General features: G+C 39.3%; 1 protein-coding gene across 1 annotated transcript in view; it reads right to left on the bottom strand.

Moving 5' to 3' along the window:
- The window catches only part of gfra2b (GDNF family receptor alpha 2b), a 107,727-nt gene that overhangs the window by 8,912 nt on the left and 85,206 nt on the right, over nt 1-13,609 (bottom strand). Inside the window, exons 6-8 of the mRNA XM_060896392.1 lie at nt 13,465-13,605; nt 13,146-13,333; nt 2,296-2,346 (exon numbers count right to left, since the gene is read on the bottom strand). Of these exons, the coding sequence (XP_060752375.1) occupies nt 2,296-2,346; nt 13,146-13,333; nt 13,465-13,605 (380 nt within the window). The remainder of the gene's footprint in view (nt 1-2,295; nt 2,347-13,145; nt 13,334-13,464; nt 13,606-13,609) is intronic.

Here is a 13,609-nt window from a genome sequence, read left to right as displayed (position 1 = left end):
GCTGACTGAAGGCTGCTCTGTTATATACTATACTGGGGCTGGACTCAGTAGCAGCATCATTATTTTCTGTCTCCTGAGCGACTGCCCCGCTAGCCACAACTTTTTAGTCAGTAATTGTAAAAGGGTGTGTGTGAGCTGTCAGAATCATCTCCCTCAGTGAGGTGAATAATCAGGATCATCCTCTATCCCTGATATTTGTGCAGCTCCTCCTGGAACATTCTAGTGCTCCTGGCACAGAACCAGATAAACTGACTGTCATGTCAAGCACTGAAAGGTTTATTTATTTTATTAGTAGACTTTATTAAATTAGATGTTCAAAACAAGAACAATGATCCTCTTTCTATTTAGCCATCCATCCATCCAATTTTATCCATCCATCCATCCATCCATCCATCCATCCATCCATCTATCTATCTATCTATCTATCTATCTATCTATCTATCTATCTATCTATCTAATTTTATCTATCTATCTATCTATCTATCTATCTATCTATCTATCTATCTATCTATCTATCTATCTATCTATCTATAAAATTTTATCTGTCTATCTATCTATCTATCTATCTATCTATCTATCTATCTATCTATCTATCTATATAAAATTTTATCTATCTATCTATCTATCTATCTATCTATCTATCTATCTATCTATCTATCTATCTATCTATCTATCTATCTATCAAATTTTATCTATCTATCTATCTATCTATCTATCTATCTATCTATCTATCTATCTATCTATCTATCTATCTATCTATCTATCTATCTAAAATTTTATCTATCTATCTATCATCTATCTACCTATCTATCTATCTATCTATCTATCTATCTATCTATCTATCTATCTATCTATATAAAATTTTATCTATCTATCTATCTATCTATCTATCTATCTATCTATCTATCTATCTATCTATCTATCTAAAATTTTATCTATCTATCTATCTATCTATCTATCTATCTATCTATCTATCTATCTATCTATCTATCTATCTATCTAAAATTTTATCTATCTATCTATCTATCTATCTATCTATCTATCTATCTATCTATCCATCCATCCATCCATCCATCCAAACCACCACCAATTCACCCAGCCCGGAGAGGTCTGAGGCAGATGTAGTGTTTACTAAAAAGCCTTGCCTATTATTTGTAATTTTTATTTGTATTTGTGTGTTATTATTTTACAGAAATTGATAACTTTTTTAAACTTTATTATAACTACAGCATATGTGAAAGTGTCAGGATTCAGCCTGGACTTTGGCCATGTGTGTTTGTTTATGTTCTGTATCACGTGTCTGCCCCGCCCTCGTCTCCTCCTCCCTGCCTCTGTACACCTGTTGCTTATGTGGTTAATTGTCATGTGTATTTAGCCATGCCACGTTGCCTATGGCGGTGCGGAATCCTTGTCGTTATTTGTCATGCCTGTTGTCGTCTTGTGTCTAGTCTGTGGTCCTGTTTTTGTGTTTTATTTAATAAACCTGTTTATTTTTACGCTATCCTGCATTTGGGTCTGTTTTTATCCCCGTATCCCTGACAGAAAGAGGAAGTGTGCAAACTAAGTATCCATAGCCATGTGACAAGACGTTCTTGAATTGTGAATACAAACCTTAGATCTGAGCTGCTGGTATAGAAATTTAATTAACTTGTAATTAACCAGATTTCAGAAGTTGTTCTATAAATCATGTGTTTATATACTGTATATAAAATACACATATACACATTACTCAGAAGGCAGTGTGATGACTCAAAAATGGCAAAATAATAATAGATGAGGCTAAATAAAAGTGTCAAAAAAAGAGAGCAAAATGTTTTAAAAAATGTGAAAATCTGCAGCTTAAATTTTTGTTTCTATACGCTTGAACTCCTGAGTTGACCTGAAAGAGCCTGAAAGATATACATGAATAAATCTTTGAGTAACAACACGCCGGGTGTTTATGTATCCGAATCTGTGTCTCGTATCTTGGACAACTGATTGCTGAGCTTAGGGAACAGACTTGTGGGATTCCTTTTATTACCACTGTCTTTATTGATCATCACTGAGATGCACAGAAGGGATTTTACGTATACTAAATAGTTCAGCTGTACTGCTGTAAGATCTAAGAGACAACCCTAAGAGTTAGTGGGACAGGAGACCGTGAGTCATGTGACCAAGTGCTTTCTGTGTGTCGCTCTTCAGTCACTCGGCTCTTCAACCTGGTGTTTGTGCTTCGCCCGAGCTCCCAACACACCCGAGGTAATCAAAGTTGTGTAGCTGGAAATGAGCTGAATTTCCCTACGCTTGGCGTCTTACCTCATCTGCACATTCAAAACTGCTGGAGGGAGAACACTTCTCATCACCGTCCTGGGAGACACAGACACAGGAAAATATGATTGGGGAAGATAAAAGCTCTGCTAAACATCCATCAAAACGTTATGTGCAGCATGAATAGCGAAAGTCAGAAGTTTTTATTGCGTCGGCCATCTTTTTTTTTTTTTAATGCCTCATGTATACTTCATATAATTCATTACAGAGCACTGAGACATCCAAAATGGAACAGTAGGCCTTTCTTAACACACAGCGTTAACTGTTCTCATCTCTTCATCACCATTTCTTCATTCGACTCATAATTCCTGAAGTCTGACTCAAAAACAGCATGACTAAGAGTTTGTGGTGTTGACTCTGCTTCCAAATTCCCCAGATCTCAATAGTCTGTGGGATGTGCTGGACAAACAAGTCTGATCTATTAAAGGCTTCACCTCACATCGATGGATATGTGTGTCTCTAGGTGTGGGTCTGTGTGTGTGACTTTATGTGTGTATGTGTCTCTGTTTGTCTTTGTGTGTGTTTCTGTGTTTGGATCTGTGTGTAAGTGTGTGTGTCTCTCTCTGGATGTGTGTGTGACTGTGTATTTGTTTCTCTCACTGTGTGTGTTTCGATAAATGTGTGTCTTTGTGTGTGTTTCTCTAAGTGTGTGTCTTTGTGTGTGTGTTTTTGTGTTTGGATATGTGTGTGTGTGTGTGTGTATCTCTGTGTTTGGGTCTGTGTCTGTGTGTCGCTGTATGTGTGTTTCAATAGGTGCGTGTCTTTGTTATGTGTGTGGGTGCATCTCTGAGTTTGGGTCTGTGTTTGTGTGTGTCTCTGGGTGTGTGTTTCAATAGGTGTGTATGTGTGTTTCGATAGGTGTGTGTGTATGTCTATTTCTCTAGGGGTGTGTCTTTGTGCGTGTGTGTATCTCTGTGATTGGGTCTGTGTTTGTGTTTCAACAGGTGTTTGTGTGTTTTAATAGGTTTGTGTGTGTGTTTCTCTAGGTGTGTGTCTTTGTGTGTGTGTCTCTGTGTTGATCTGATCCATTAAAGACTTCATCTCACCTCTTACAGGACTTAAAGGATCTGCTGCTAACATTTTGGTTCCAGTCCACTTCACACTTTTAGAGGTCTTGTGAGTTCAGGCCTTGATGAATCAGAGCTGTTTTAAGCAGGTGCTTTTAATGTTGTGGCTGATAAATACTAGCTCTTTATAATACTAGGGGATGCACTTATTTCCAGGGATTTCAGAACAGCGTAACAGATATTACGTTATCGGGAAGGCGTGGCCTATTTGATAATCTAACCCTAATACCTAACCCTAACCGTAGTTTTTGGTTGTTTATTTGTTTTCGAAAATAGCTTAACTGTAAGATAATAAAGCATAATACAGTAGATATAAAATATAAAATCTACCTGTATGACTGTTTTGTCCTTCATTATCCATCGTAGGTATGCTCTTTTTTTTGAAAGAGGGCGTTTTTCCAAGACCTCCAGAAACACTCCCACTTTACGTCGTGGTAACGAAACCCCTGGAATTTAGTGAATGCCATAATACTAGCTCTATTAGCTCAGCCAGTGAAAACTCCTCTGGACTTTCAAGAAAGTGCACTTTTCTCACTGAAGTGTCTTTTACATCCATGTGTGATGTAAAATACTGTCGCATGTAAAGATAAAAGACATTTTAAACACACTGTCCTTCATAACAGCTTCAGACTTAAACATTTACAGCATTTCTTGACTCCTCTGTCCTTGCTCACACTTCACCTTGGGATTTAATCATGAAAATACCTCACAAATACCTCTTTTTGTATTCATATGTGAATCAGTTGAACACATCGTGTCTTGTTTGTGAATCATCTGTTACAAATAATGAAAAATGTATAGTTCAGTTCACCTCAGGAGATGTTGAAATAACACCACAAAGTCTCACGGTCAAGTTACATCGTCCAAATTCATGAGAAGATCATGAGAAGAAGAAAAGTATGCTTTCCTCTCATTCTTATTTAGTTTACTAATGTTGACTAATGAGGACACAGTGCATGAGTCTGAGCCTCCTAACTAGAGTTTATTTTAATAATAACCCTTTTCATAGTCTTAAAAAATCTAAAACATTAAAATGGTTTCAGGTGGAAAAAAACAACAAAAAAAAAAACAAATACATCTACAGCATTTGGTGGAAGCTTTCATCTAGAGTGACTTACATTTATACAACTGACCAATCTGAGGGTTAAGGGCCTTTCTCAGGGGCCCAAAAGAGGCAGATTGGCAGCATACAAAATAGTTTAATAAAGTAAACAACATCCTAGATAATGCAGCTGGGTGCAGAAAGAAACGTACACCAAACAACACGGGGAGTCGAATAAGGTTCCTCAATGCAAAGTGCATGAACTCCAAATTTTCATATTACACCACTCTAGTGTACCATTAAACACAGGCTGTAATCTAAGTTAGAAAATAAACTCCCAAAATTTCTCAAAACACTGTTACCCAAGTTTATGTCTAACTCCAGAAAATTCCAATCCAGAAAGTTGCTGTGTGAAAATGCAATCTTTGTTGTAAGTCATTATACTGTTAGCATGAATGCTAGTTAATCCCACATTGTGTATTTGTTACACAAAAAACTGTCAAAATCTCTCTCCAAAATCTCTCAAAACACTGTTACCCAAGTTTATGTCTAACTCTAGAAAATTTCAATCCAGAAAGTTGCTGTGGGAAAGTGCAATCTTAGTTGTAAGTCATTATACTGTTAGCATGGATGCTAGTTAATCCCACATTGTGTATTTGTTACACAAAAAACGGTCACTATCATCAAAGGAACCTTGTTAATATGAGACTTTTACCTGAGATCTGAAATGAATTAGCTCATTTTTTTAAAGCATAAAATCACTTATTTGTTGTTTTTTTTCTTTAGATGAAGTATCAATGGCACCAGTTCTGAAGATCTGAACTTCGTCAAAAAAAAATCACACCGTGTTTTTAATCCTAACGAATTCCTAATTGGGGAGTTGGCAAATTTGATGGTTTGACACCGTCAGCGTTTGACTACAGTAAGTGTCTGTAAAAACGGTGTACGACAGAAATGTCAAGTTTTATTAAAGCTGTAATCACACACACACACACACGCACACACACACACACACACACACACACACACACACACACACACACACACACACCTGTCTGTCTCACTAAATAAGGTGTGCTACATTAGCATTGTGGAAATCATTAAGGGAATATAATTACTCCACAGAGTTTTTGCCCCTGTATATCCAATTAATCTGAAAATACCTCACTGACCACCGAAGGAACATTCTGGAAAAAAACAACCTTGTTAAATGAGATGTCACTGAACAACAACATTGTGTTAGAAGCTGGCCGTTTAAACATCCAATTAAAAAAATATAAAATCATTTCTAATTTAAAAATCCCACATTTAAATTTTTTCTTCAGTATTTTCTGCTTGTAGATGTTTTTAACATTGAACGGTGTTGCTAGGCAACTGATTGCGGCAAATTCAGTAGCTAGCGATGTGTCGGTCTAGCAGGTCGTCGTTTTTGGGACAGATTGAACTCGCAGTGATGACAGGAACAAGATGAAACCATGTGGGATGTTTTTCTCAGATTGTGTCGGATAATTGCTAAAAAAAGACTCTGTATCGTAGTAATTACTGTAATTAACACTGCATTGACCTTGAATACTTAGATGTTCTGTTACGGTGAGGAGCAGCAGGACATCCGAAAATTATTATTATTATTATTATTATTATTATTATTATTATTATTATTATTATTATAGTGTTATGTAAAACATGTATACATGTTGTGTATTTGGGTGTGTGTGTCTTTAGGTGTGTGTCTGTGTGTCTTTGTGTCTGTGTGTGTTTGTGTGTCTCTCCCTCAGGGTGTGTGTGTGAGCTTGTGTGTCTATGTGTGTGTCTAGGTGTGGGTCTGTGTGTATGTGTGTGTGTCTCTAGGTGTGGGTATGTGTGTCTCTCTGTGTTTGGGTCTGTATGTGTCTGTTTCTCTAGCTGTGTGTCTGTGTGTGTCTTTGTGTCTGTGTGTGTTTGTGTGTCTCTCCCCCAGGGTGTGTGTATGAGCTTGTGTGTCTATGTGTGTGTGTCTAGTTGTGGGTCTGTGTGTATGTGTGTGTCTCTAGGTGTGGGTATGTGTGTCTCTCTGTGTTTGGGTCTGTATGTGTCTGTTTCTCTAGCTGTGTGTCTGTGTGTCTTTGTCTCTATGCGTGTGTCTAGTGTGGGTCTTTGTGTTTGTGTGTGTCTTTCGGTGTGTGTGTAGTTTGGAGGTTGACAGTGGAGGTTTTTCAGTATCTATAACAGCTACATTGCTAACACATCTGGAACACAGCTACTGATGTCATTCATTACCATTCATAAGTTGATTATTTTCCTATAGCAACACACTCTAGTGTTTTATTCTGCTATTTGTAACAAAGCTCTATTTATTCTGCTATTAGCGATTTGACCACAATTACACCTTTTTTTATATATATTAAGGAATGTCACAATATTAAAAAAAAACAGCCTGTTGTATTAACTAGACACCGCAAGATATTACAAAATATGGTTACTATAGCAACTATAGGGTATTTACTGTATTAATAAAACTGGCTTGCAAACAGAACTACAGTCTGAGCTACTGTTACAGAAACACATATCTAAACCTTCTGACCAATCAGATTCAAGAATTCAACACCGAGGTGCTATAGAGATATATTACAAGCTACGTAAAACATATTACCTGCCGAAGAGGAAAAGAGTGGTATAAAAGGCTGACAAATACCAAGGTTTAATTAAATCCAGTTTTTTTTTCTTCCTGGAGTGAGAATCACTTCCCTACTCCTCTAAAGGTTACAAAAGCCACTGATGTAATTCTGCATGTAGTGGAACTCAAATTCATAGCTCAGCACCACATTTTATATCTATTAACCGTATATGGGAAATGTCTCAATGTCTTCACATGCACTATTATATTTATAGCTTCATCATTCACTCGTGTTACAGCGATGATCCTGCGCCAGTTTCCTCGGTGGAACGAGACGCAGCCATGAGGGAGAAGCGAGAAGACGTGATGTATTCATAATATTTAAAACATGTTCATGTTTGTGCATCTAAATCCATTTTCAGACAGGTAAAGAATGATCTCTGGGGAAAGAGGCGCTTATGAATAAAGTAAGAAAAAAAAACACTGGAAATGCAGTCATCTATATTCGGTTTAAAATATTGCTACAATGATGGTGTTACAGGGTCGTTTTACTGCAGCTCTCTAAAAAAGATTAACATCACAATACTTCCAGCTCCTAATAAAAGTACATCAAGATATGTGATGATGATTCTCCTGATGTGTATGTGTCTGTGTGTGCTTATGTGTATGATGTGTGTGTATGTGTGTGTGTGTACTGTATGTGTATGATGTCTGTGTATGTGTCTGTTTGTATGTGATTGTGTATGTGTGTGTGATTGTGTGTGTGTATGTGTATGTGTATGATATGTGTGTGTACTGTATGTGTATGATGTGTGTGTGTATGTGTCTGTTTGTATGTGATTGTGTGATTGTGTGTGTATGTGTCTGTTTGTATGTGATTGTGTATGTGACTGTGCCTATCTCAGGCGTCATCGGGCATCAAGGCAGGATACACCCTGGACGGAGTGCCAACCCATCGCAGGGCACACACACACTCTCAGTCACTCACACACTCACAAACTATGGACAATTTTCCAGAGATGCCAATCAACCTACCATGCATGTCTTTGGACCGGGGGAGGAAACCGGAGTACTCGGAGGAAACCCCCAAGGCACGGGGAGAACATGCAAACTCCACACACACAAGGCGGAGGCGGGAATCGAACCCCCAACCCTGGAGGTGTGAGGCGAACGTGCTAACCACTAAGCCACTGTGCCTCCCCCCGCTGTGGAATGTATCAGACAAAAAAAATCTACAATCCTGGCTACCGTCTGTATAACATTTACTCTGTTGGACTGTAACCATAAACCATTTCCATGGTCCATTCACTTTGACCAAAAACATGAACATCAGACACACTTGGTCATGATTAGAGTTCTGACATCAGAATGTCTGACATCATTAAAATATTGTAAAATGTGAAAAGACGTGCAATTACAGCGCTGAAAACAGAACACCGGCGTCTACCCGAGCAGAAACAAATAGATATCCAACACTGAGATCCTCAGTGTGTGAAGGAGACACAAGAAAGCCACACATCTGTGCTGCAGGGCTCGAAAAACCCTATAAATTACTCACCATGCCGAGGCTTCTCGAGAAAGGAACATATGTTTGAGATTATTGCAATCTGTTGCCGGTCTAGATCAAAAGAACGTCTCAGTCATAATAATGTGGACGTCAGCGCTTGATCAGAAATGGAAGGGAACAAAGACGTCACATTCTGGAAAAATTAATTGAGGGACTTTATGAAGAATATTCAGTCACGCTGTGAAAAGAAGTCTCAAAAAAGCAATTTGATTTGTTGTGGTCCATCACGCTATCGTTTCGATTCGGTCCGTGTTTGTGCTAGTTAACCTTCAGTTAAAGAAAATATAAGATCAGAATTTTACATCTGCAGCTCACTCAGGAATGGGAAATGATCTATACTGTAAAAAAAATGTATATGTTCAGAGACAAAAATCTCAAATGAGCACATTTATTTCTTTTATTGCTTTAAAGTAAAAATTTTTAATTCTATTAGAAGATAATGTTTAAAATGAGAACAAATGATGTGCTGGGGGGCACGGTGGCTTAGTGGTTAGCACGTTCGCCTCACACCTCCAGGGTTGGGGGTTCGATTCCCGCCTCCACCTTGTGTGTGTGGAGTTTGCATGTTCTCCCCGTGCCTTGGGGGTTTCCTCCGGGTACTCCGGTTTCCTCCCCCGGTCCAAAGACATGCATGGTAGGTTGATTGGCATCTCTGGAAAATTGTCCGTAGTGTGTGATTGCGTGAGTGAATGAGAGTGTGTGTGTGCCGTGCGATGGGTTGGCACTCCGTCCAGGGTGTATCCTGCCTTGATGCCCAATGACACCTGAGATAGGCACAGGCTCCCCGTGACCCGAGGTAGTTCGGATAAGCGGTAGAAGATGAATGAATGAATGAATGATGTGCTAGCAGAAGAAGACTGTCTGAAGCTTGAAATGAGTGGTAATGTCGAAAAATAGGTAAAAGAAAAAGTAGTTGCTTTATAACGGCGGATCATTTTGACTAAATTCAAGCTAAGATTTTGTCATTTGAAAAATGTGTCAACGGTATCCAAAAAGTGGCAGTAAAAAGGGCTGCAATGTGTGATTATTGAAATGACTCGGACACTTTAGACCACTTTGGAGCTCAATTTCCGTCCAAACCAACACTTACTGTCGGTTTCTGCCAAGAAACTTTTCATTTTTCAATTAATTCATTTAAAAGTCCTCAGTTCAGAGACTTTGTTTATTCAATGGATCAAATTTGTGGATAATAAAAAACTTTTAACTGTCCTGAATGAGTACTTTTAGCTAAAATTTCAAACATACTCACTTTTAATAAATTCACTCCTTTTTTTAGGGTAATTTTCTAATTCTATCCTATTCTCTCACACGCCTGCAGGTAAAGAATGTTGCAGGGACACCGCTTATCCAAACTACCTCGGGTCACAGGGAGCCTGTGCCTATCTCAGGCGTCATCGGGCATCAAGGCAGGATACACCCTGGACGGAGTGCCAACCCATCACAGGGCACACACACACACTCTCATTCACTCACGCACTCACACACTACAGACAATTTTCCAGAGATGCCAATCAACCTACCATGCATGTCTTTGGACCGGGGGAGGAAACCCCCGAGGCACGGGGAGAACATGCAAACTCCACACACACAAGGCGGTGGCGGGAATCGAACCCCCAACCCTGGAGGTGTGAGTTGAACGTGCTAACCACTAAGCCACCGTGCTGCACGGATGCTATTGAAAGGAAAGTGTAAGTGTGATCTTACTTCTCTTTTACTAGCCTCTCTTCATAGGCTTCCAGTGTTTTAGGATTGATTTTAAGGTTTTAGTGTTTATAAATCTGTTTATAAATCATTAAGGTCTAGTGCAGGGGTGTCAAACTCAAATTCACAGTGGGCCAAAATATAAAACTGAGATAAAGTCACGGGCCAAACTGAATATTTCTTGAAAAATGAACTGCAACTGATATGTAATGTTCAACCTTTTTCATATAGAAACTTTAGTTTTGCTTGAACACAGGATTTGGAACAACCAGAGCTTGATATTACAAACACATAAGAAATTAAATTTGAAATAAAAGACACATCAGTGGTGTTCAGTTCTTATTTAAATAAATAAATAAATAAATGATGCCTCTCACTGCATCATTTTAAGTTCCTTTTTGAAGTGGATTTTTTTCAAAACCAACAACAAAACAACCAAAAATAATCATTTCATTTAATGAAAATCCAACTTTTCCACTATTAACAGTTCATGCCTTGGAGTAGAAAAAGTGCATAAAGAAAACATATATTCAAACTCCGTTTGCTACACTCTGATTTACTCTGCACATTGATCACATTGATTCTTGCCTTTTATCTGGGCACACGATGTCGCAAACCTGGACCATACACTTTTTGACTCTCCCTCATTAAAGGGCCGGGCAGATTTTGCCATCTCTGCTGCCACAATAAAGCTTTACAGCCTTTACAGCAGCTTCACTTTTTGATTTTGCTTTCATGAACATAGTCTGCCTGGAAACCAGACTTTTTTTCATCTCCTCCGCCTTCTGGAGCTTCTGCTTTACATCCATGTCCTTATACTTCTCATAATGTTTCGTTTCCTAGTGTCTTCTTATGTTATATTCTTTGGTTACAGACACGTTAGCTCCGTTAGCACACAAGACAAACAGGTCTGTCCTTTATATTCGTGAACAGATAATCTGCCTCCCACCTGTCTTGAAAGCTCCTATCTTTCGTTTGGCCATTTTTGTGGAGAGTGGAATTAACTTGCCCGATGTGACTGTAGCACGGTTGTTAACGACTGTCAACAGAGAATGAGGGGCTCTTGCTGTTCGTGACTACGCATCAATACAGTGGCAAGGCATTCTGGGATTTGTAGTATTAGCGGAGCATGCGGCTAGCCAGCTGTAATGCACATTTGATATGATCTTGCGGGCCAAATATAATTACATATTTACATAGTTTGACACCCCTGGTCTAGTAGGTCTGCTGATAACTTGCTCTTGGTTGTCCCTAGAGCAAAGATGACGCATCGGGGTGATCGAGCATTTGCAGTTGCTGCTCCTAAGCTCTGGAATTCATTGGTATTGTCGGTGACTCTGGCCCCAACACTGCCTGATTTTAAATCTAGTCTCCTCTTCTTCTACTTTCAGCTTTTCCTGTTAGGGGTCGTCACAGCAAATCATCTGTTTGTACCTAACTCTATCCATATTTACCATCATGTCCTCATTTAACACATCCATATATCTCCTCTTTGGCCTTCCTCTTGACCGCTTACCTGGGAGCTCCATCTCCAACATCCTTCAACCATCTCCCTCCTCTCTACATGTCCAAACCATCACAATCTATCCTCTCTGAACTTGTCCCCAACACAGACATCCTGAGCTGTCCCTCTGATGTGCTCGTTCCTAATCCTGTCCATCCTCGTCACTCCTAAAGAGAACCTCAACATCCTCATCTCTGCCTCATGTCTTTTCCTCACTGCTACTAACCCGGGTCTAAAATCTAGTCTAAATGCATATTTTTATTCATTGTCATTTAACTCAGTTTAGAAGTGTGTGTTGTCTTTTTCCTTTGCTGTTGTTTCACTATTTTTATGTCTGCATGTGCAGCATTTTGGCCAACTTTAGTTGTGTAAATTATGCTCTAGAAATAAATTCAACTTGAAACTTGATTACTAGCTATTAGCTGCTCTTTTTTCTGGAAATAAATGCTTACAATGAGAGAAAACTTTCATTGTCAAAGAAGACAAAGCTTGAAATTAGCAGTAATGTCTAGAAATAGGTCGAACATACAGTAGTTATGTTATGACAATGGGTACATCTGACTACTGTATATACAAAATAGTTTGAGATTTTTGCAGTGTAGGAATTGGAAAAATGGTGTAATGTGTCTCCACTTTTTGCTAAAATAACACCTCGTGTTCATTATGTTGTAATCGATTATCTTGAAAGTCTTCAATCCAGAAATTTTGTTCTGATTTGATAGATCAAATTTATAAAGAACCAGACTACAGGAGTGTGGAAGTCTGACCCTCATGGCCGACATCAGCGCACTCTACTCGCTTCACCCTCGCTCAGGAACTAGAACTCATCAGCATCTACTGTATTACTACTAGCACAAGTTTGAAGCTCTTCTAACATAATATTATTATTATGCGCATACATTTTTTTGCAAAGTGTGTACACTGCCAGCTGTCTGTTCGACACATAGTGGCACGGGTTACTGTTTCCTGTTTTGGACGCCATATTGGAGTCAGAACAAATCGTATAACAGACAAGTGTGCGCTCTGAATTTTAACTCCATGGGTGGAATCCAATCCAGGCATAGAGTTGAGGCTGGGAGTTCTCTGGCAGACAAACTGCTCACATCAGACTAGTTCTGTAATGTTGCCTGTCGCTCAGAAAGCTGTTCACTGAACCACTACATTCCCTCAGGCAGATTTGCTGAGCCACTTATGTGAGGTCTTGGAGTGAATCTGTTTCAGAGGGAAAATAGTGGTTTAGGAAATATCTAGGTAAAGACAGCATTGTTTTACTCTGTTGGATGAATGGTTTCGACAATGTATTCAATAAGTCGACAAACATGAGATTCAGATGAGGTTCGGATGTGGCTCGGTGTTAGACGTACCTTGAGATTAGCGCATGTGGAGAAAACACACGCGCTCTCGACCGGTTTGACGTCGTTAGTGATGATGTCGGGTTTGGTGATAATGGCAGGATGGAGGTTGGGTCTCTCAGACGGGCCGACAGAATGGGATTCGGTGAATGGAAGGAAACCGGCATCTGCGCCGTAACCAAACGCCTGAATTGCATTTCCTACACACACACACACACACACACACACACAACACAGAGACAGTACTCTAGAATGAAGTCCAGATATAGTTTTTTTTTCCCTCATTAGTGTGTTATTAAGTGATGCTGCATGTCAGGTTAAAGTCACTCACTTAGACATGCGTTCTCTCTGAAGTCACGCAGAAAAGCTTCACATTCTGCCTCCTGGTTACCGCTGCCACGGCAACTGCACCACGGCGATATGGTGATGTTGGCATGGTTGGCATCCACGTAGTTTGGGGTCACATCCGATCCTAT

Source organism: Tachysurus vachellii, chromosome 20 (genome assembly GCF_030014155.1).
Source record: "Tachysurus vachellii isolate PV-2020 chromosome 20, HZAU_Pvac_v1, whole genome shotgun sequence".
Taxonomy (NCBI): Eukaryota; Metazoa; Chordata; class Actinopteri; order Siluriformes; family Bagridae; genus Tachysurus; species Tachysurus vachellii.
Note: the sequence above shows the minus strand (reverse complement) of the source record. Positions and strands in the feature narration are given on the sequence as shown.